The sequence below is a fragment of the Poecilia reticulata genome, linkage group LG16 (assembly GCF_000633615.1).
Source record: "Poecilia reticulata strain Guanapo linkage group LG16, Guppy_female_1.0+MT, whole genome shotgun sequence".
Classification (NCBI taxonomy): Eukaryota; Metazoa; Chordata; class Actinopteri; order Cyprinodontiformes; family Poeciliidae; genus Poecilia; species Poecilia reticulata.
In genome coordinates this window covers 5873392-5896959 of record NC_024346.1, presented here as the reverse complement: position 1 = coordinate 5896959, position 23568 = coordinate 5873392, and the positions used below count along the sequence as shown (strand labels likewise).

Below are 23568 nucleotides of genomic sequence, written 5' to 3'. Positions count from 1 at the left end.
CCGTTCATTCTGAACCGGCATCGCGACAGTCAATTTAAGGATGTCTATTGGGCCCTCAAAATGATAAAACTCGGACATTATCGTAAATCAATAAAATCCTCCCAGACTGAACTTGAAAATTGAACGTTTTGCCACTAACACTTAGCTTTTGTCAACAACTCACAGGCAGAAATGAGAGCACAGAGCAACAATAATAATGACAACATGGTGCTCTAAATAATAAAACATAATTTGATGAAACTTCAGGACAGATCATTTTTATTGAGGAACCTTAATATTCGAGGTGCTGAAGTCATTCGAGGAATCGTTACGGCTCTAGTTGAGATGAGGTTGAACGCGGTCAGATCTAGAGTAAAGAGAGATAATGTGTTTAATGATGTCCAAAAACCAGTTAACTGATAAGAGAGTGACAAAGAAGGAGTGAAGGATCCAGCGGTCAAGAGACGACACAGACTAAACACACATCAGGGAGCAGGAGAAGCAATCAAGGGCATGACGCGACAACACGGGTCTAAGTGAACCAAAATACATACACAGAAACCAAAGTCCTCACAGAAAACCCAGAAAACGAACCCTGGTAAAAACGTTTCATTCCAATTAAAATTAACTTTGGAACGCCAGGCGGACCGGAGACTTCTCCAGGGCATTCTGGGTAAATACAACCAAAACAAAAGCTCGAGTCAAGACCTAGAGTGGTCTTTTATCAAAGATGAGAGAAATCCTACAACTGGATATTCGAAATATCTTCCAGTTCCTGTGTTAAATGTTCATTAGAATTTAAAGTTTATAGTTTTTGAGAATATATTATTATGCAATTATTATCACAATATTACCTCAAAATGGTTCAAAACAACAATATTATCATGCATTGCAATAATTACTGGGATAATTTATCGTCCAGCAAAATGACAGGCCTTCTCATTGCTGGTTATAACAAGTCCTTGACGTCAATTGTTGCTGCCAAGGTTGACACAAACGATTATTAGGCTTAAAATAATCATTACCGGTTTTTTTTTTTTTTTTTTTTTTAAAGCTCTGTGCATTCAGGATTAAATTTGGTTTAATAATGTAAACCAAATGGTTACAGTGGAATACGCCTTAAAATCACCAATAATTTATCCACATAATCCTGTGAATACCTGAAATATAATTTCTGAAAGTGTGATTGATTTAAGGTTAAAATGTTTGTTTATTTTGGACGACAAGTTGTAGTATAATTGGTAATGAATCTAAAATCCTGGTTTTGGTTGTTAGTAGTTTGGCATTTTCTCTCAAAAACTGATGCGACTTTTAGACCAATGCACAAAACTACAGGTAATCAACTGCTTTCTATAAAGAAAAGTGAATTTAAAACATTCAGATAAACAACCTTTTAAAAAACTCCCACCAAATGATAGCAGCAGGCCTCTGCATGCATGTCTCGGCGTGCAATCTAAACAAAACAGCCCAAATTCCACTGTGATTCAATTGAAGCCCAGTCATTATTTCCTGCTTTGGAGCAGAGCTGGATTCTTGAGGATGTTGTCGGCATGTAACCCGTTGGGTGGGAATCACAATAGGAAGCGAGCTGCAGGCTATGAGTTTTATCAGCATTACATTGTCAGGCACAACACCTGGCACGCTTCACTGTTCGCAAGGCACCAAGCTGAGGCTGCAGGTTCAACAGAGCGCATTGCCCGGCTCAGGTGAGTAAAAGGCTGTACAATGGCTGCTGGAAAAGACAAGGGGTTTGTTGGCATCCAGAAACCACTTCCTGCATTGTTGTTGGTTGTGCAGGAGGCTCCACTTTTGCTTTTCAAAGAAGTAAGGTTGTGTAATTGTACATCTGCTTGCAGCCATTTTTACGTGCGAGTGTAAAAGTTGAGTCGAGGGTGTGGCCAGCAGCAGATTATTTGGATTTAAAGGACGAGAGATCCTAAACTGTGATTTTTAGTGTGCACAGCGGCGCACTATAAAATCACATTATCTAAGAATGACTTTAGATAATGTAGTGAACATGTTGTACAGCCGGTAGATTTGTACTATCCTGTTCCAGGAAGCATCAACGGGTCACCTTGAAGCATATTGAATTGGGATTTAGACGCCATGCTTTACCACATGTGCCTGCTTGACTTCTTTTAGAACAAAATCTCTTATTAATTTAAATAAAAATGCAAAAATTGGAACCAAAAACCTCACAACATTCTCACTTCACTGGCGTGTTGTTTAAAAAGTTGAAACGTTTCTTTTTGCTCAAAGTTTACTGTCAAAAACGTAAACATACACAAAGTGTTTTACATGGAAATAAAGGAACAGAGAAATGTAAGAATAACATAAATACAAATTTAAAACAATGATGCAGCAGTGATCTGCCTCTAAAGGAAAGCTACAGTAAACCATAATGTTCTCAGTTCTGGCTTGAAGAAACCAGCAGGTTTTGCTCCTCTCAGGTTTTCTGACTGATTTCTTTTCCTGGTGTTGGTTCAGGACTCAGAAAGGATTTTGGATAAGTTGCAGCCACCTGATTGGTTTTTCCAGTCCTGCTTTATTGACCATCTCAATTGTCTAACCTACTAAAACTGAAAGCATGTGAGCTTTTTGACCAGGCGTTGGTAGGAAACCCTTTACTCTGGCAATGCTCTAACGATGACTGATGTCGTATTAAACGACATGTAGTTGGTAAGATTGGGTCCATTGTTTCATTATTTATTATTTTTGCTAAAACAGGCTTCAGTCTTTTCTCTGATCGTCGGTATTTTGGACACTGTTGGAGACGGAATGAGGAAGTTGTCATCCGCCAAGGTTTTGCTGTTGATGTAGTAAATCTGAGAGTCAACTGGATCATGTAGATCAGGGGTGTCCAAAATGTGGCCCAGGGGCCATTTGTGGCCCTTGGGTTAATTTGGTGTGGCCCTTGACCTTAATTCAAGAATGCCACCAATTTGGCCATTTAACAGTTTTTGTACTTTTTTTAGTTCATGTCTTCTAAAACTGAAAATGTTAAGAACAACACAAAGACTTTTTTATAGTATTTTTTTCATTATTATATTAAGTCGTGCCACTAATATCCAGGAGGTTTTAGTCAAAGCATAAATATTTTTGAGTTAAAAAAAAAAGAATGTGTAATATCAAAAAATTACATTTGGAATAAACTTAAAAACGTTTCATAGACTTAAAAAGCGGAAAGTAACAAGCCCCAGAAAGGTAAATAATTAAACATTTAGGCAAATGTCTTTTGTTGTTGTGCAGGTAAATGAAAAAAAATTCACCTCAATATTTTTGTGTTTTAATTGAAATTTTAACCCCTGAACACTTTCAACGTGGGAATTTTGGCCCTTGATGCAAAATGTTTGGACACCACTGATGTAGATGTCAAATAAAAGCCTGGGAATGAATGAATGAATGATGTAACCGTTACTGTAGCATGCTACAGTAAACGCGTTAGCACTTTGCCCTTTCACATTGAAGCTGATCAGATGCTTTGATAAGATGCCTTTGGTGAATCCTCACGCAGCTGTGCTTTATGTGTGCAGGAAATCCAAAAAGCTCCAAATACAGGCAGCGTTGTGGCGTGCCATCCGTTGCCTGTCATCTGCATTAAATATTGCGATCAGCACATTTTCTCGAATCAGATAAACGGTGGAGGATGATAAAGTGTTTCCGCTCTGTGCCGATCTTTGAAAACCCTTCTGGTGCTGCAGGTTTTTAACGACCTGCTGAGGCGGATCAGACTCGTGATGCTGGTGGGTCGACTTCAACCGGATCATTCTGAGTTGGGACATTTCTTTGACTGTGAAGCGTAATAAATGTGTAAATCACAGAATGAAAATCTCCGATTATGATCATTCTGGCAGGAGAAATGAGCCGAAATCACAGCAAGCAGAGCCCTAAAATGTGACCCAAGTAATTGGTTTAAAAAAACATTCTATAAAATGGAACAAAGTCTGAATAAAAGATGCACAAATAAATAATTTTGGTATTATTAATTGACCTCCAGTTTCTTGAGAATTATTGTAAAAATTCACGCAAAATCAACAAATCCCCACACTTTTTTGCGCTAATACATAATAGTGAGGTTACAGCAGATTTTTCTCAAAAATTGTCAAAAACCTTCTTACTTGTACTAAACAGCTACTTCAGCTTTAACTTAGGATTAAGGTCCAAGATCTATACAGCGACTAATAAAAGTCACATTTACCGTTATAAATAAGTGCAAATATTTCCAAATTAGTGCCACAAACACAAAATCCTGGAGGGACTGAAAAGATGTTAAATAATATTGTTTAATTTTAAGAATGCATTGATATTTTAACAGGCTTTGTCAATACGTACCGGCCCTTTAAGAGCATTCATGATCTTGATTTGGCCCAAAATGAAAATGAGTTTGACTCCCTGATGTAGAAGCTCAGGTTGCATATCTAGAAATATGAACCAAATCAACTGCAGTTGTTCAGATCATAAAAGGTTTAAAAGATAGTTTTATGTCTCGTATTAAAACTGCATCTCTGACGAAAGTAGACTCAGTTTACCAGTTAAACTTTGTTTTTTTCTCAGCAGTGTGAAGCCCTTTCTAGCCATTTGCATTGATTCAACTGCAGCAAATGTATCGTTTACAACTTAACAACAAAAACTAAATCTAATAAACACCACTTGAAATATTAGTGTAATTTTTGTCATGAAATAAATATTTATTTCATGATTAAAAACTACTTTAAACAGCATTTGTTATCAGATTTATATTAAAAACATTAGTTGATTCCTTATCATTTTAAGCCAGTTATTAAAAGCCACTTGTGGCTCCAGAGCCGCAGTTTGCATATCTAGAAATATGCACCAAATCTTTAACAACTGAAGTTGTTTAAATAATAGAAAGTTTAAAAGAAACATCTATGCTTCACATTAAAACAGCATCTTGTAATATTTGTGTGATTTTTGTCATGAAATAAATATTTATTACATGATAAAACTGCATTAAACGACATTTGTTATCAGATTTGTATTAAAAACATTAGTTGATTCCTTAACATTTTAAACCAGTTGTTAAAAGCCACTCGTGGTTCCAGTTTGCAGATTGTAAATCCAGACAGATGCTTCAGATCTTTAGCTTTCAGAGTTGTTTAAATCATAAAAGGTTTAAAAGATGCCTTGTGTTGAAGCTGTATTTCTGATGCAGTTCGCCAGTGAAGCTTAATTTTTTTCCTCAGCAGTGAACTGTGTGAAGCCACTGTGCCCTTTCTAGCCATTTGCATCGGGTAAGAACAGATTCGACTGCAGCTTCCAGTTCCTGAATGTTTGGCAGAAACTTCAAACTGCACAAGTCATTCCAGAGGCCATGGACGAAATGTTAATGCTAAAGGCTAGTTACACATCTGCCATCCAGCGCGGCCAAGCACAGAGGTCTCTTTTTACGAGAGCACAAGCATCCATTTAATGTGTGTCCTTTTCTGGGGGAGCCGTGGCCAGCGCGCCGGCTCACACAGCTCCATGGGTGTTCGTCATTATTCACAGGGTGATATTCCATATCACCCTGCGCTGTTTAGAGAAAGAAGATGTTGTTTGTGCGGAGTCGGGCGTAAGGCAGGGCGAAGGCGGTGACATTTACGATGTGTTGCGCCGCTGTGCTCGTGTTGTCGGAGCGGAGCCGCCGCTGATAGACACAATCAGGGGGAAGTATGTGGTTTCTGCAGGCCTATGAAAGATCCGCTCCCTGCTTCTGGTTTTGCATTAATTTACATAATTTAACCGTTGCCTCGTTTCTTTCAGCAGAGGTCGAAAAGGCGAGTTCATCGAGACAGAACTATCTCTATGCTCTCTAGGAGGAAATATCTCGTTTATCAGCTGATTTTCTGTAATCATCTACAAACATCTCAACGTTTATTGCTTGGCTCATTCAGCTTTGATACGCCTGCAGTTGTAACTAGAGTCAGTATTATTGGATAATTTCTGGATTGTATTGCTGAAGGTGAAGGAACATAAAGACGGAAACTTTATGTCACCTTTAACTAACAGAGATGTCTTCATGGCAAGTAAGCATGAATGCTCTTTAAATGTGTTTGGATTTTTGTTTGGAGTGTTTTTCTTGTCAGAAGACAAATATGTGAGCTCAGTGTCTTGCAACACAGTTTGGTGCAACTCTACTCCGCAATAGGAAAAAAAAGGAAAAGGTTTTTGTTGTTTAAGAGATTTTTTCCCCAGGGACTGCTGTACTTATTTTCACTGATTCCAGGTATGCAGCTTTATTTTGAAACGCACACCACTTGTTAAATGCTTTCAGATGGGTTTTTCTGAACATTTTAGACTCTTGGAGTTTAGTTTTGGTTGAAATGGAGTTTCTGTTTCAGGTCTTAAATCAGGGGAGTGCAAAGTGCAGCGCGTGGGCCATTTGGAGGCCTCAGAATGGCTTTCAAAATGGTCCACATTTGGTGGTTTGTGCAGATGAAACACTTTTTAAAATGTTTTGGGTGAGATTATTTATGATTATGCTAAATTAAAGCAAAAGTATTAATCTGTTATCAATCACATTTGTCCTTGCTTTTTTATTTTCATAGCAAGTAGAACCACAAATATCCAAACTTTTACTTAAATGGAAACTTCTGACAGGCTGCACAGTGGCGCAGTTGGTAGAGCTGTTGCCTTGCAGCAAGAAGGTTCTGGGTTCGATTCCCGGCCTGGGGTCTTTCTGCATGGAGTTTGCATGTTCTCCCTGTGTATGCGTGGGTTTTCTCCGGGTACTCCGGTTTCCTCCCACAGTCCAAAAACATGACTGTCAGGTTAATTGGCCTCTCCAAATTGCCCCTAGGTATGAGTGTGTGTGTGCATGGTTGTGTGTCCTGTGTGTCTCTGTGTTGCCCTGCGACAGACTGGCGACCTGTCCAGGGTGACCCCGCCTCTCGCCCGAAACGTTGGCTGGAGATGGGCACCAGCACCCCTCCCGACCGCACTGAGGGAAAAAGGGTGCAAGAAAATGGATGGATGGATGGAAACTTCTGACCAGAACGGGATCCACAGCCTCTTCTTTTTGCTGAAAAGTGGACAAAATAATTTCTTTCTATACCAAAAAACAAACTTAAAATGCAGATTTTTCTGCAAAAATCCACAACTTTCATTAAATTATTGCATATCTATTTTATTGTTGAAAAGATGTTAAAAAAACCAATGCAGTTATATTTAAATTTAATCTTAAGGTGTCTAGAGTTAGTTAGCTGATTAGGGAGTGACGCCAGGAGTTTCCAACTCTAATTTTCCGAGACACTGAATTTTGGGTATTCATTATCTATAAGCCATAATTATAAGAATTATGAGTAACAGAAGCTTGATCACTCTATAGGCGTTTTCGCACTGCAGGGAATGGTACGGAACGGTTCCAGCCCTGTTGTGTTTGCATATACACTGCATATACATCGAAGCTGAACCTGATGTTATTATTTTTTAAACTAAACAATGATGTAGCGGCCGAAGCCTTTTCCTCAGAGATGCGGCGGAAAACTTTCTCTTTCCTCGTTGACCGATCTAGTTCATTCTGTACTCGTTCATCAGCGAGTAAGCGGAGGATAAAAACCCTCATCATTAGACCAGGTGATTGCACTATAATGAGACGAATCCATTGCTAATTAAAACTAACAATAAACATATTGAAAAGAGCACTCTTTACAAAATACAGTTTAGTGAGAGCCAGCTGTCAACGGAAAATCAACGTCTGACTCCATAGCAGCCAGCAGCCAATCAGCTGCTGGTTCTAAGCAGAACCGCTTGGCCGGTCTGATTGGAACCACAGCTCTTGTGGTTCCAATCGGGCCGGGTGGAACCGGTCGCAAGTTGTAATGCAAACACGGTCGGAACCGTTCCGTTCCATACCGTTCCCTGCAGTGCGAAGACGCCTTATGTGTGATGATTCTATATAACATACAAGTTCCACTTTTCTAAGATGACTGGTAAAAATATGACACTTTTACGCAATTTTCAGAGTTTTTCGTGGTGTTCCTGTAGATTTAAAACAGCTGTAAACATTTGTTCTTTGTGTTTATGAGTATTTGAATTTTGCATTTCATGTACAGGCAGTGAAATCAAATGTGAACACGTCTTTTTGTTTACTTTCGCCCAGATGCAGAAACATGCACTCCACCCATTTTTAATTGCACAAACAAGCATTCAAATCTGTCGGCCTGTTCTGCAGAAAAGGTGCAACTTAGTGGGAACAACAGATATGCAAGAAGTTTTGGTAACATTTTAGTAATATGAGATGTGCGCACATCCTTAAAAAGTCTTAAACTCATGTACTTAAAATTAAAGCATTAAAATGTCTTAAATTAATTTAAGAACATGTAAGTCGGTCTTGAATACGTTAATCACATGTCTTAAATTTTGTTTGGCTGGACTGTTGCAGTTCTTTTTAATTATTCCTGCAGGATTTTTCTGCAAGGTAAAAGTTGCAGAGGCTGTTTGTAACTATCTGTTAATATACGCTTGCTAGTTAGCTACTTAGCTATTTTTTGCATCTATCACAGGTAAATTAGTGCAAATGTATCATCAACTGTTTTTGCCACTGTTTTTTCCACTTATATTGTATATTTATCGCGTCGTCAGCCTAAATTTCGTTCAAGCTGGTATTAAAAAAAGGTCTTAAAAAGTCTTAATTTTGACTCATGTGGTGTAATGTGCTTTGTTTTGTTTGTTTTTCAGACTCCAGGTCTCTGGATCGACGAAGCCGCCGAACTGGGAAGTCCTCACCAGCGATCAGCGTCGTGGGGGAGCGCAGATCATCTGAAAGAGGTACTTTCCCTTCTTCCACCTCCCAGACGATCCGGTCACTGCTGCTGCTCTCAGCTAACGCATCATTATATCCACACAGCTGGGTAAAGAAAATGTTTCTGTCATTCTTGAGGTTCTTCATTTACTTAAAGTGTGTTTTTATTTGTCAGAGTCTGAGGTCAGCCTAAATATTACCCTCCTTAAAGCCGGTTTCCACTCCTGTCTATCTGCTGGCCTTGGCAGCCCGTCTGGCCGACCACATGGACTCCAGGCCTCCAGACCACAGGCTAAATTTATCCTGCTCTGTTCTCTGCATGGCTGCACTGTGTGAATCTCATCATGGACTGTTGTTTTTCAGACAGTATAGAGGATCCACACTGAAGGAGGGCAGAGTATACAGCCGCTTTTTTCCCTTTTTAAAATCAGCAGATTGTTTGTTTTTTTTCTTCCTAGAGAGCTGCACCTTCGCTCCACCCTGCAAAAATATAAACTCCTATCAAATATGTTTGGTCTAATTCTTAGTAAGACAAAACTAACTTACAAATAACTTTTCAGCCCAATATTGCTCAGTTTAATGAATAATTCCTGAAAAAGTGCTAGTTCACTGGTGGATTATTTCACTTATAAACATTTTTCCTATTTGATGAGTGAAATAATCTGCCAGTGGATCTTGAACTTTTTTAGATAAAAATAAGGAATAATTTTCAAAACCATCTCCAATATCTTTCTGAAAAGTTACTTATAAGTTAGTTTTGTCTTACGTCAAGTGTACTAAAAATTAAACCAAAAATATTTTGTAAGTTCTTGTATTTTTTTGCAGTGCGCAGTCAAGAGCAGATCCTGGTCTTGAACTTTATTCTGCAAAAACACAAAATCTCACCAAATATTTTTGATCTAGTTTCTTAGTACACTTCAAAAAAGACAAAACTAACTTACAATTAACTTTTCAGCAGGACGCTGCTTGGCTTAAGTAAATTATTCCTTTAATATTGATTAGAAAATATTAGTTCCACTGGCAGATTATTTCACTTCTAACATGGAAAAAATGTCTTGTTGTAAGTGAAATAAATCCATCCATCCATTTTCTTTACACCTTTGTGTAAAAGGAGGGTTGCTGGTGCCTCTCCAGCTAACGTTCCGGGCGAGAGGCGGGTTCACCCTGGACAGGTCGCCAGTCTGTCACAGGGCAACACAGAGACACACAACCATGCACACACACACTCACACCTAGGGACTATTTAGACAGACCAATTAACCTGACAGTCATGTTTTTGGACTGTGGGAGGAAACCAGAGTACCCGGAGAAAACCCACGCATGCACAGGGAGAACATGCAAACTCCATGCAGAAAGACCGGGGCCGGGAATCGAACCCAGAACCTTCTTGCTGCAAGGCAACAGCTCTACCAACTGCGCCACTGTGCAGCCCATGAAATAAATTGCCAGTGGAATTAATGTTTTTAAATAAAAAATAAGGAATAATTTACTTAAACCAAGCTCATATGTTGGTTGAAAAGTTCCTAGTCAGTTTGTTTTATTTCAAGTGCACTAAGAAACTAGATAGAAAATACTTGGTGAGACTGTGTGTTTTTGCAGTGCATGAAGTCAGTAGTAGCTCCAGTTTAGCTGTAATTAAGCAAACTGTCAGAGCAACACAGCAGGTATAAAACAAGTTATGAAATCTTTTATGAAATGCATCTGCAGCAGCTTCTGGCCTCTGACTTGCTCTTATTTCATAAATCACCTTTAAGCACACCTCTAACTTTATAACTTGACCTGCCTGGAAAATGTTGCGTTCACTGTTCTGCAGACAATCCCTGAACAACTTGGCCTAGAAATCAATAGCTCAGCACAGCCAGGAAAATCTCTCTTTTCCCATCAACTAAGATTACACCCGGGCTGCCTGGACTTGTCATTATCGACTGCTTCCACTAAGCGAGCGCAGGCAGCAGGATTCCTGCTCTCTAACCTCTGCAATTTAACGAGTGGGAGGACATCTGAAAGGAGCAGGTCTCTTTGTTGACTGTGTTGCCTGGAGTACAAGATCTGCGCTGAAGAACCACACCTTTGTCTGCACAGCACAACTGTGTCTGTTAGTCTTACAAAGGGTATCCTGTTTTTTTTTTACTGGGCCTGATGTAGCAACACCCACTGACCCAACTCATTTCATCAGCAGGCTGACTCTGGAAGTGTTGCAGCAACATTCAGCTATTCCTGTTGCAATAAGCAATAAATCACATGATAAATTTAAACAAGATCAATGATTTATGATCTTTCTCTTTTCTCTCTTTTTCTACAAAAACTGGATGATGAAATTCTTCACTATGGTCTCAACTATCTCTTTTTTAAAAACAATTTGTTAACAGAGACTTTATAATTGATTTTACTTGTTGTTTCTGTTGTTTTGTTTGTTTATTTTGGATATTTGAAATGTTCCAGCTCTAAATGTTCATTAGAATTTAAAGTTTATTGATTTGTTTGATTTTTAAAGTTTATTTTAGTAGGTTCTTGCATTATTATGCCATTATTACCATTATATTACTTGAAATTTGTCTCAAAGCAATAATATTACTGTTTATCGCATTAACTTCTGGAGGAATTTATCGTTCAAAAAATTTGTTGTGGTGGCAGGGCTGCATTCAGGTTGAGTTTGTTTCAGTAAATCTTTTCAGAAGAATGCAAAAGTACTCATCGTATTTTGTTAAATGATTATTTCGACAATCAAATACAAATTTTTCGTTTAACCAGTTAAGCCTTTTTGACACAATATTTGAAACACCTTTAAAAGATGCAAATAAGCAAATAATTGTTTTGAATAAGAAAACAAAGACTTTATTGAACATTAACGGAAAAGCAGCTGCAGTAAAGAAATGTGTAATTTATACATTAACTGTTGCAAAACAAATTCTTAACTGATCCTAAATATTTGGATGCGTGTGACGAACTGTGCACCAATTTATCGACACCGATTTTCTTAATTTTGGGTGATCGGCTGATACTTCCATGCAAAGGTCTAAAATCCAACCATTGTCCTCTTCTGCAGGTTTGTCTAACACAGTGTTTCCTAACCCTGGTCCTCAAGGCACACTGTCCTGCATGTTTTAGGTATTTCCTTGCTTCAGTCCAGCTGATTTCAATCAATGACTGATTAACAGGCGTTTGCTGAACTGCAATCAGTTGAATTAGGCACATTAAAGCAGGGAGATCTCTAAAACACGTAGGACAGTGTGCCTTGAGGACCAGGGTTGGGAAACACTGGACCGGCTCACCTGCTCATGTCTGCAGTTAGCAATAGTCGCCCCACTATTGCCAACTCAACGACTTTCTTGCTACATTTAGCAACATTTCAGACAAAAATCAGAGTCTGCAGGTCAGGCTTTTGGTAATCAGTGATCGGCCAGAAAACTGCAGTCGATGTGACATTTAACACAGTTTTTCTTGTTGGTTTACTGTCTCCGTCTTATTTCACCTTCAGCAGATCGCTAAGCTGCGCCTGCAGCTGCAGCGCAGCAAACAGGTGACCAGGCAGAACAAAGACAGAGAGCAGAGCTCCCTGCAGCAGCTGCCGCAGCAGCACAGCGCCGCGTGCCAATCACAGGTAGGCTTCTCATGTCATGCTCCGTTAGGGTGAAAACATTATCATTAACTCAACTTGGTGATGCAAGATTTTACACAGGCCACACAGATATGATAAGGGAGCTCAGCAGTTTGGAGGAAAACATCCAAACGAAACGGACGGTTACAAACCTACAACACAGCTGCTGGAGATTAGAAAACTGAGTAAACAGTTCAGTGTAACTTTATTTTATACCTTTAGTTCCATATTTATTTAAGCTTTCATCAAGCCAACAACATCTATATTTAGTGTTATGTAGTTTAGATTTACATAATAAATATCATGATTTATTATGTGTTTAACATGCAGGGTGCTGTTGAGTTGACTTTTCCTAAACAGGAGAAGTTGATCTTTGAGGTCAAACGAAGGGAGAGGAGGGAAATGTGTCTGGGCATGTCTTCCCCTGAGCTGCAGCTCATTCATTAGACCCAGGAAAAGAGATGCTGTGCTGCTGCACTAACACAGCATTAATACTGATGCTTCTGACCACAACTCTGTTCTGTTTAACTGAAACCGCTTCTCTGCAAAAACACAAAATCTTACCAAGTAGTTTTGGTTTAGTTTCTAGTGCAAATATCTTGAGACAAAACTATCTTACAAGTAACATTTCGGCAAGATAAAGGAGGTTTATTTGCTTAAATAGTCCCTTAAAATTAACTAAGGAGTACTACAGATTATTTCACTTATAACAAGATATTTTTCCCATTTTATAAATGAAATAACTAATTCTTTTTTTCATCAATATTAAGGAATTATTTACTTAAATCACTGAAAAGTTACTTGTAAGTTTGTTTTGTCTCATTTGCATTAGAAACTAGACAAAATACTTGGTAAGATTTTGTGTTTTGCAGTGTTGTGGTTCCATCCAATCGTGTCTTTCTAGTGCAAATATCTTAGTACACTTGAAAAAAAGACTAAATTAATTTACAAGTAACTTTTAAGCTGAATATTGGAGCTTGGTTTAAGTCAATAATTCCTTTAAGATTGATCTAAAAAGTACTATTTCCACTGGTAGATTATTATTTCTAACAATATTTTTTCATGCTGTAAGTGAAATAATCAGCCAGTGCAACTAAAACTTTTTTATCAATATTAAATAAATTATAGCAATATTGTGCTGAAACATTACTTGTAAGTTACTTTTGTCTTATTTCAAGATGTCTAAATCATTACTCCACCTTCAAACAGTGTTATGTTTCTTTTCAGTACAAGGGAACTTCTTCAACTTTAACGTCAAACCCGATGCCCAAGTCGCTGATATGCAGAGTGCCGAGCAGCGTGGAGGGAATCAACCACGAGCTGGAAAACGTTTTCATACGAGTCGACTGGGAGCACGGCCTGCAGGTACAGCATCGGGCTGCGATGTGCAGTAATTTACTGCTCACTGCTTGTTATACCTCAGTGAAGTCCTGTAAAGTTTATTTATCTGACTAATTTATTTGTTGTAATTCAGTCATTAAATGGGAATGCTCACAATTCAAAACAAAAATACTGCAAACGGCATTTTGAGACCACTTTTAAGACCTGAATCATGAGGGAAAAACTCATAAAGTTGTGACTCAATCCTGCATCTGCACTTTGTTTTTGTCCTTTTCTACAAACTGTTATGAATCTGACAGGAAATGTCCAATTTGAAAGACATTTAGTCCACAACCACACCAGCGATGGGTATGTTTGTAAGGACGTCTGCAGAAAAGAGCATGTGCTCTGCAGGTACAAAAACATTGGGTTATAAAATGTTTTTTTTTTTTTTTACATATTTGTTGAAACTGTCACCATGTTGTGACAGTTTGTTATAAGACAAATAACCTGTGAAAACATCGATCTCCTCCACATCCATCCTGAGTTGCTATTGCTGTCTGAAGAAATGCACCAAAAACAACCAATCAGAGTCAGGAGGAGGGTCTCAGCGCTGTCAATCATTCTCATGTACTCACTGCTAAATGTGGTAACGTTGGAGAAACAACTTGCCGTTTATTCGCCGACATCTGTAGCCGTGCTAACTAGCCTTAGCATTCATAACAGAAAGGAAGGAGAGGGGGAACAGATGGGGATGAGCAACGCCACAATAAGACTGATTGACAGCGCTAAGACCCTCCTCCTGGCTCTGATTGGTTGTTTCTTGATAGCGCTTGGAGAAGGCAAGAGGAGTTAGATTTTTTTCACGAATTATCTCTTATAATTTATATATTTTTTAATAAAAGCTGCATACTGCAGCTGTAGGTGGAATTGTGTCATAATCAGGCAGTTCCTTGAGCTTCCAACAGTCGGTAAGGGATGGAAGTGAAGTTCTGCAAAGATGACTTATTGCACATAAAGCCTTAAAGTTGTAAATAAACAACTGGACACCTTTTGTTCTTCTACTGTTTAAAAATTTCTTCAAAAAAGTAGTTTAATCTCAGTTAATTGCTTTAACTGTTACTTTTTCCTAAGGAAGTTATCTTCATCCAACATTAAAATTTGTCTGATCTGAAATATTAAAGTGTGATTAAAAAAAAGCAAAAACAGAAGAAATCTATAAGGAGAACATACTTTTTCACACCATTGTGCATGTAAATTCAGTCGTACGCATACCGATCTCTGCTCTGCATTTGCTCCATTTGTCAATTATTAATTTGGTAATTAAATATGCATAAGTTTTGTCATGGACCTCAGAAGGAATCATCTCCATTTTGCATTTTAAGAATGTAATCAATGCATAAACTAAACATTTCAGAACCTTTTTAACGGCTTTACTGAAAAAAGGCATGAAACTGCTATTAAACTTGTTAGTTATGCTTAGGATTCGTTACATTTGTGCAAAAACAAGCTTGTAAAGTCAGTTTCTACACATATTTGTACAGCGTGAGAGTCCACTTGTTTAGAAGCCTGTAAATCAGCCCTGATATGAGGTTGTAAACCTTGGCAGGGCTGCGATGCTCCACACCCACATGGCTTAAACACACAAACAAACACACGCTAACCTGCAGATTTACAGCTTGCTGTGCACTCTGCCTTCCTTCTGCTCGCTCTTTTCAGTCAGCTGAGCCAAAGCTCAACACAATTCACATCACGCTGTTCTCAAGTACCATCTGGTGTGCTGTTTGCTTCTGCAGTTGCCCTTTAGACAAACACATCACAGGGCTTTTAGTTGGAGATGTTTTAAGATTTAGGGCGTTTTAGATGGCACTTTGAGTTTAATGTGACGTCATCCAAAGAGAGAGACGTTTCTCTGAAAGTCCCTCCATCTGTTGGCATCGGTACTCGAAGAACTCATCAAGTCCAATTGAGGAAGTTCTGCCTCCTCTGACAGTCTGACCACATTCACAAACTTTAACAGATCACTTCTCACCTGGGATGTCCATTAATGATTTATTAGATTAAAATTAGTTCCAACTTCAAATTGATCAATTAAAAATGTCTGCTGAGATCATGTGTAAAGTCTGGCTCATTAGCCTTTTGTGTGGCCCTCCAGACTTCAAATTATATCAATAAGTCCCTCCAGTTTCACAAATCTACAAAATTCACACAAAATCAACAGATCAGCACATTTTTTTTTCAGATTTTCACCGCAGATTTTTCTCAACATTGGCTAAAAAGAGTGTCTGCTGGCTCAGGTTGCATTCACATCAAACACGTTTTGCGCGTCGGGTTTACATTCAAAGTGTATGCGGAGGCGCGTGAAGGGCCCGTTCCGGCACGTTTGGAGCTTTTGATGCGTCATGCGCATCCAACAAATAGGCCGGCAACGACAAACAATGGCTAGAGTGATTGTGACGCGTCTGACGTGCCTCGACGAGCCTCCACATAGACTTTGAATGTCAACCAGACGAGCATAACGGTTTTGGTGTGAACACACCATCAGCCTTACTTGATGTCAAGTTATACAGCAATTAATAAAAAGTCACATTTAACATCGTGCATTTGCGCCAAGATCATAAAAATTCCTTACAAATATTTCTAATTTAGCGCCACAAAATCCATGATTTTGATTGCAAAAAAAAAAACACAAAAACAATCACGAAATCGACTGACCTTTGTGGAAAGATGTTAAATGTTATTTAATTTTAAGAATCACTTACTGAATGCTGAAACAAACAGATATTTATTGATATTTTAACAGTTCAGTGGGTTTTATCAATACATTTTGACACAAACGACCCTTTAAAAACATTCAGCTTTTATACTTTGTGTTGTAGCGTGGCCGCCGGCCAGCAGGTGGCGCCGCTAGCGGTGGTCATCCCTAAGCGGAGCCGTTGATTCAGAAACAAAGATGGAAGCCGTATCGGTGAAGAGAAACGATTCAGACTTTTTCCGATTCGGAATGCTAAATTTACCTTATGTTGTTCTGTTTTGAAATATAAACACTCGAAAAGCTCCTTAAGCTTCACCTTCAAGGCGCTTCCTTCAGCCGAGCGGCATGACGGAGTAGCGTTAGCTTCTCTATCAAAAGTCACTGATGGGCTGCGAAGGCGACAGAGAAGCAAAGAGGTTACCGCACTTCATGGAGGGAAGATTTAACTTTAAGAGCAACAAGACGGTTCCTATGTCTGTTCATGGGGAATTAAGCGTTTCACAAATTTTATTTTAATTTTTAAATGTTTCTATTCTGCAATCTTATAAGTCCTGTTTGTTATATATATCCAAGTTTAATCGTGAGGAAACCACAATTTTCTGTTTATTCAGTGAGTATTTAATACAGCTAACACAAAATGACGTAAAATTTTTTAAATGATTTTTTAAAATTCTGCCTTTAACCCTTCCTGTTATGGAAAGATGGTCGACCCTCTATATACAAGAGAAAACTAATTAATTAATCTTAAATCGATCAAACTCTAGATTAACCCAATAATCGATCATTTGCATTCCTATTTTTGTACCACCTCTCTTCCTCACAGGCCATGGAGGCGGTGGATGGCCGCCGCCCGCCCTTCCCTCCCAACCGCCACAGCAGCAGCAGCGGTGACACACGGGACACGGACACCCAGGCCCCGTCCAGCGGCGAGTCGAGCCCGTCGCCCCGACCCTGCAGCTCCGACCACCTCCACTCCCACGACGGAAGTCCCTGTTCTGCTGAGGACATCGATAAAGGTTTGCTCCAAGTTAAACTGATGATAGCTTGTTGTACTATTGTTCTAAAATAAAGTCGTCCGATTTTATTTATTTATGTTTTGGAAGGAAAAAGGGATGTTATTCATTAACAGGTAAAAAGGATTTTGCACGTTTGCTATATTAAAAGAAAGGAGTCTAGTTTTCAAATTATTTTAGGCTCAATTTATCTAATTTACACACAGTTATAGGAATAAGATTTGGGTCAGTTTCTTTCAAAACTCTTGCTAATATTTAGCCAAATTCAATTCAATAAATTTAGTCAAAGACTCTGGACGAACCTGTTGGTTATAAAATGATGAATACTTTATCCTGTACTTAACGTTTTCCGTTGTAAGAAAATGACGTTGGTAATAATTTAACTCATTAAAACTTGTATTCCTGCTGATCTGCAGTTGGGGGCCACAAATGGCCTCAGGCAGCACTTTGGACACCCCTGCAATACATGCAATGCACAGGGCTGCATGAATTATCAAGTCTGTGTTTGTGCTTCATAGAAAGGCTAGTTAAGACCAAAACACCAGACTGTCATCCAGTTTTTGGTAGAAAGAGAGAAATGACAAATCATGTAAATGGAAATGATTGATTATCGCGCGATTAATTGATTTATTGTGTATTGTGACAGGCCTGCTCACCATGTGTTGCTTTGTGTTTCTCTGTTTTCAGACAGCGGGTGCAGCTCTCCTCTTCCCAAGTTCGCCACTTCGCCCAAACCAAACAACAGCTACATGTTCAAACGGGAACCTCCAGAGGGATGTGAGAGGGTCAAAGTGTTCGATGAGCTGGTGTAAGTAGCATCATGATGTGTTTCCATTATTACATAGTTTTAACATGTATTTTTAAAAAAACAACTTAATTCTGAAGGTGTGGCAGCTTCCATTTTGTCACGGCATTGTTCCACAGTTACATGTAGAAGAAACAGGATAACATAAGACATTTTCCCAAGTTACAAGTGAAATAATTTGCCAATTTAACAAGCACTTTTTCATCAGTATTAAGGAATTATTCACTTAAAACATTCGCTGAAAAGTTAAGTTAGTTTCGTCTTGTTTTAAGTGCACTAAGATATTTACACTAGAAACTAGACACAAAGACTTTGTATGATTTGAGTTTTTGTTGTTTGGGTAAAACATATTTACAGACAGTTTATTTCTTAAATGTAATATATATAGGTATATCTGTAAAGTTTGGCTTAATTACTGTTCTGAATAGTTTTTTAAGCAAATTGTCTTGTTTTTAAAAGGCTATGTGCTCCAGTTAATGATTAATTTATTATTAAATTAGTTGCCAGTTGTTCAATAATTGATTAATCATGATTAATTTGATTAATTGTTGTTAATTGCAGAAAAACTGTTATTTTCCCATGTTTTGTTTATAAGAAAACAAAATGGAGGCCATCGTAATTTAAGAGTACCTTCTGTCCTTTTCAGATCTGGCCAATCAAAAGGCTTCCCTCTGTTCTCGTGCCCTGACAAAAACAAGGTGAACTTCATCCCCAGAGGCTCGGCCTTCTGCCCCGTCAAACTCCTCTGCTCCTCCCTGTTCTCCCCCATCAGCCCCAGCTTTCACACCAGCAGCGGCCTCACAACTCAGGTGACCCCGACTCAGCCCGCAGCGCCAGCAGCTACGTTTTCGTCCTCCGCAGACCTGAGCGGTGGCGGCGGCCTGAGTGCTGAGTCAGGAGACGGCTCAGCACATGTAGTCCTCACCAGCTGGTCCTCAGGTATTCATGACCAAACCACCTACAAATAAAACATTGCATCTAGCCTGGTGGTTTGGCTTAAAAACAAAAAGGAAATAAAATGACGACAAAAAAATTGCACTCTGATAATCCTAACATTAGCCAGCAGGGGGCGCCCTCGGCCTGGAAATGGATTCCTGTTTGAGGATAATACTTGATGTTTGGGCATTGTTGCTGACCGCTCTCCTCCCATCACTAACCTAACCTCCCATCGTCACATATAGCAGGAAGTCGTTTGCTTATTCTGCAATAAATAGAACTGAATAATTAAATTATATGTAGCGTTGGCAGTCTTATCAAGATAAAAAATAAATAAAAATAAAAACATCCAGAATTGTAACCATGCAATATCAGCAGAAACTGCATTGTGTTCATGTTATCATCCAGCTGTTCAGTGTTGGAGCTAAAACACAAATGGGATTTCTTATAATTTACCCCATTTTGGCTCTAAAGGGCACAAGACATTTTTATTGTTATTATTGTTATTATTTCTGACATATATGTTTGAATGTACTTGTTGCGTTTTGTTAATGAGAAGCAGCAGTACTTGTTGAGTGTAGTTGCAGGGTTTTTTTTAAGGCCAGGCCTGAACCTGTACACAGTGTGATCACCATGGCAACAGGACGAGCTAAGCACAAAATGCAAAAAATACGAGCTGTTCAATCAGTGACCAAGTAACCACAAAGCACACGACTTTCCTGTCGCCTTCTTATGGGCCCAACCGACTGTTCTCAGTAACTCAGGTGGTTCAGAGGCGAATGGTGGGGCTGTGCTGCCATTCCTGAGTGTTCATAGTCATTTTCTCACAAGAAGATTTTTTTTTTTTTTTCCAAAATGTCCTCTTTTGTTTTTCATTCCCAGGAAACGTAGGTTTGATTCCGACTGAATTTTTAGGTTTTGACATTGTTCCAGGTGCCTACGACACATTCCACAACGAGCTGCATGAGCTACTTTAATTCACAGCTACTTTGATTTGTCTTGAGAATTTTGCAGCTATGTAACAATTATATTAAACACAAACCAAAGCAAACTACAAAACGGCACAGAGACCGTCATATTCGGGATATCAGGGCAATTTTTGTGCCAGAATGTTTGTGTGTTTTTCATTTTTGTAAAGTGATTCAGTGTCATATGAGGCTCTGGGTCAATTTGCCCCTTTCAGGACCGGCATCCCCACTTCATACCTGTAAATAAACGGTTTCTATCTATTTCACTGGTCAAAATCAATAAAAGTGGGGAAGAAAAACAAAAAAGCTGAAGGAGTCTGGCAGCAATTCAAAATCTGAAATAACTGAAGGCAAAGTTTCCTGTTTGGGTGCAAAAAGTTTTAAAAGTGGTTTATTGAGTGAGCAGGAAGATTGGAAAAATGTTTTCTGATGGTAGCAGAATGGAGAAGGGGATGATATCTGCCCAGTATTTAACAATGGGATGGGAAAAACATTCAAACCAGTGAAAATAATTAAAATTTAAAAGGCAAAAATCCCCACTGCCCCAAAAAACATGTCAGCAGGATAAAATATTTATATTTTCAAGCTATAAAGTGAAATTCTCATTTTCTTTACATAATCTGTTTGTATTTTACCAATAAGGGAGCGTTTTAGATCAGGGCTGTTCAAACTTTGACATGTGAGCCAAAATTTTACTTGCAAGCGTCCCATTGTAACAAAGGGAACTTATTCATGGTAGATCCCAAACTTTACAAGGATTTTGCTTGTTTGCTATATTTAAAAAAATATATAACAGGATTTTCTTTTAAAATCCTTGCTATGTTTGCCACATTTAATAAATAAAAAAAGCTGATTTTGGTACATTAAAGTTGGCTTTTCCGTAAAAAAAAAAAACAAAGTGTATGAATAAATGTGATTCTAATATTACAAAAGCTTTGTAAAACGTTGTGGCGTTTTTATTTTCTGTTGTAAGAAATTTATTTCATCTTGATTTGAAATAAAAAGTCTCAAAATGGCCCCCGCCCCGCACTTTGGACACCGCTGATTTAGATGGACGTTGTAACTTCTGCTCCTGTCCTGACCAGTATTGATTTCTATCCATCAAATACCTGCAACCAGAATAATTTATAGTAGGTGAGCACATATGCAGGTCTCACCTTTTAATCGTGTTTTAACTGCTTTTAGGTTAATATGAAGTCTTCGTCATGCCACTCAAACTCCAGAAAATCTACTTTTCTGACTCTAAAACGCCTCTGGAGCTAAAGCTGTGCATGTGGTGAACCAGAGAGAATTTAAAATGCATAGAAAATAAAAACAAATGCTGCTAAATATTGATGAAAATATTTTTTGTTTGTTTGTTTTACCAAAAAGGTAAACGCTCAAAAACAGCTGCAATCTATTGGTTATACTGTTGACTTCCTGCTTCAGTTATAGATTTCCCAAATTATCTTGTTAGGAAAAGAGCTAATTTAATCTGTTTTGTGTTCTCAATAGGTTTTTTTATGTTTTATGTTCTATCCAACATATTTATATTGAAAATGTTTTTACTAGAGTTGCCTTCCTGTTCTAGACGGCTTCAATCAAAAGGGTTATTTTGTTTCAAAAAGGTGCATTTTAAAATTCTTCACCTGCTTTATAATTTAATCTAAAGACAGATTGTGATTTATTTGTAGCATTTTCAAGATTTTTTTGGTTTCCTGGCTTTAAATAAATCCTGTTTGGGTCACAATTGACAAAGTTGATGAAGTTTTTTAAAAACATTTCTTTACATTAGGCTGTCAGGGGATTATTAGAAATAAAAATAAGAGTAAAAAAAGGGGCAAAACGACCAGTGCTCAACATAAAACCACTGCTGCATAATTTGGGAAACACACAAACAATTTTTTTATTTTATTTTTTAAATAATAAACCCAAGCGTAAGCACTTAATTGGAAAGGAAAAGATAATCACTGTTCTGTGCTGTATTCAAGTTTGTTACTTGGAACAATCAGAAGAATGTGCAATTGATTTTTATTTAGCAGAAAAACGACACTAGTTTGTTTTATAGCTTGGGCTCCATAAAGGAGAACGTCTGATATTGCTGCTGAGTTCTCAGCACATTTTAGAGATATTAAAGCATAAACATTGGAGTTGTATGCTGATGACACCCTGTTGAGATTCATCTAAATAACGACCAATTCCTCAGAAATTAAATCTGTTCAGCAACTTCAAAATCTTCGACCGTATCCATTCAGTGCCGAACGTTTAAAGAAGTAGTTGCCATTGTTGGCGATGATGAATTGATTCTCCTGTTTTACATGTTTTTGTGTAGATCTTGTTTTTTTCAATAAAGGAAACAGAAAAGCCTTTTTGAATTGATATGTCTTTTCTTTTTAAAGGGCTTTGAGACACACATGGACAAACATCAGCATTCAGTAACATCTCACATGTAGAGGCTGAGGTAAAGTTAAGGCTATTCATGTAGTCGATATGATGAAAAATTAAAACAACGCGTAGCTTCAAGAGTCAAAACGAGTCTCATCTGTAAATATCTTAAAGCTGGTGTGTCAAACTTGGGGCTCAGGGGGCCAAATCCGGCCCGCCGTAGTTTTTTATGTGGACCTCTTGACTCCAAACGGACACATAAATAGAAACTTTAGGATAAGTTTAGTGCTCAAATATTATGTTATCAATCAAATCAAAGCAGTTTAAAAAAAAAAAAGTAAAATTATATCAGTCCTTGCAGATTTTTTGCGATTTAACAATTGTGGGAATGTAGATAAAATCAACAGATCCCTGCATTTTTCCATGGTAATGTATAATTCTTAGTTTAATACTAATTTTGTGCAAACATTTTCAGGAACATTTAAGAGCATAGCTGTGCTTCCATTTACCTTATAACTGCACAAATTGACATTTCGTAAATATATTTTCTTAATGGATACATGCACATTTTGAAAACTCCAGATTTTTTTATTTGTTTGTGAGCTTTAGGATGAGGTGGGATTTTTCTTTTTTTTGTTTTTTTTTACCGTATCAAAATTTGCAAAGAAACAATTTTTTTGCATCACACAAGTCATGTGATCCAAAACTATATTACCACTGGTGGAAACCATGAAGGAGAACTGTGACGGGACATTTTTTCTTAACGCCTTATAAACAAACTTATTTGTGTGTGATTTTAATTGCATTTCTTATTTAATGGAAACTGCAATTCCAAAACTGTGGTCCTCAACATTGGCGGACTATAAACAAAGATTTGCAAACATTTGTAATGCCAACTCCCACCTGCAGGTGGCAGTATTTCTTCTACTACACTGCTGCCTCAATTTTTCTTGATGTCTGTGTGATTTGTATGGTAAGTAAATAAGTCGCATTTACCATCATACAAAAGCTGAAATATCACAAAATCTATGAAAATATTTCTAAATTAGCATCACAAAATCTGTGATTACAAAAAAAAATCACAAAA

At 38.0% G+C, this 23568-nt stretch overlaps 1 protein-coding gene across 2 annotated transcripts in view; it reads left to right on the top strand.

The window, feature by feature from the left end:
• The window catches only part of glcci1b (glucocorticoid induced 1b), a 33041-nt gene extending 10223 nt beyond the window's left edge, over positions 1–22818 (top strand). Inside the window, exons 4-9 of one of the 2 annotated variants that reach the window (XM_008430975.2) lie at positions 8659–8748; positions 12204–12323; positions 13548–13685; positions 17219–17411; positions 18096–18216; positions 18860–22818. In XM_008430975.2, the coding sequence (XP_008429197.1) occupies positions 8659–8748; positions 12204–12323; positions 13548–13685; positions 17219–17411; positions 18096–18216; positions 18860–19181 (984 nt within the window). In that variant the 3' untranslated portion in view covers positions 19182–22818. Of the gene's footprint in view, positions 1–8658; positions 8749–12200; positions 12324–13547; positions 13686–17218; positions 17412–18095; positions 18217–18859 lie in introns of both variants that reach the window. The other variant, XM_008430974.2, reaches the window with a different exon arrangement.
• The last annotated feature ends 750 nt before the right edge of the window (positions 22819–23568 follow it).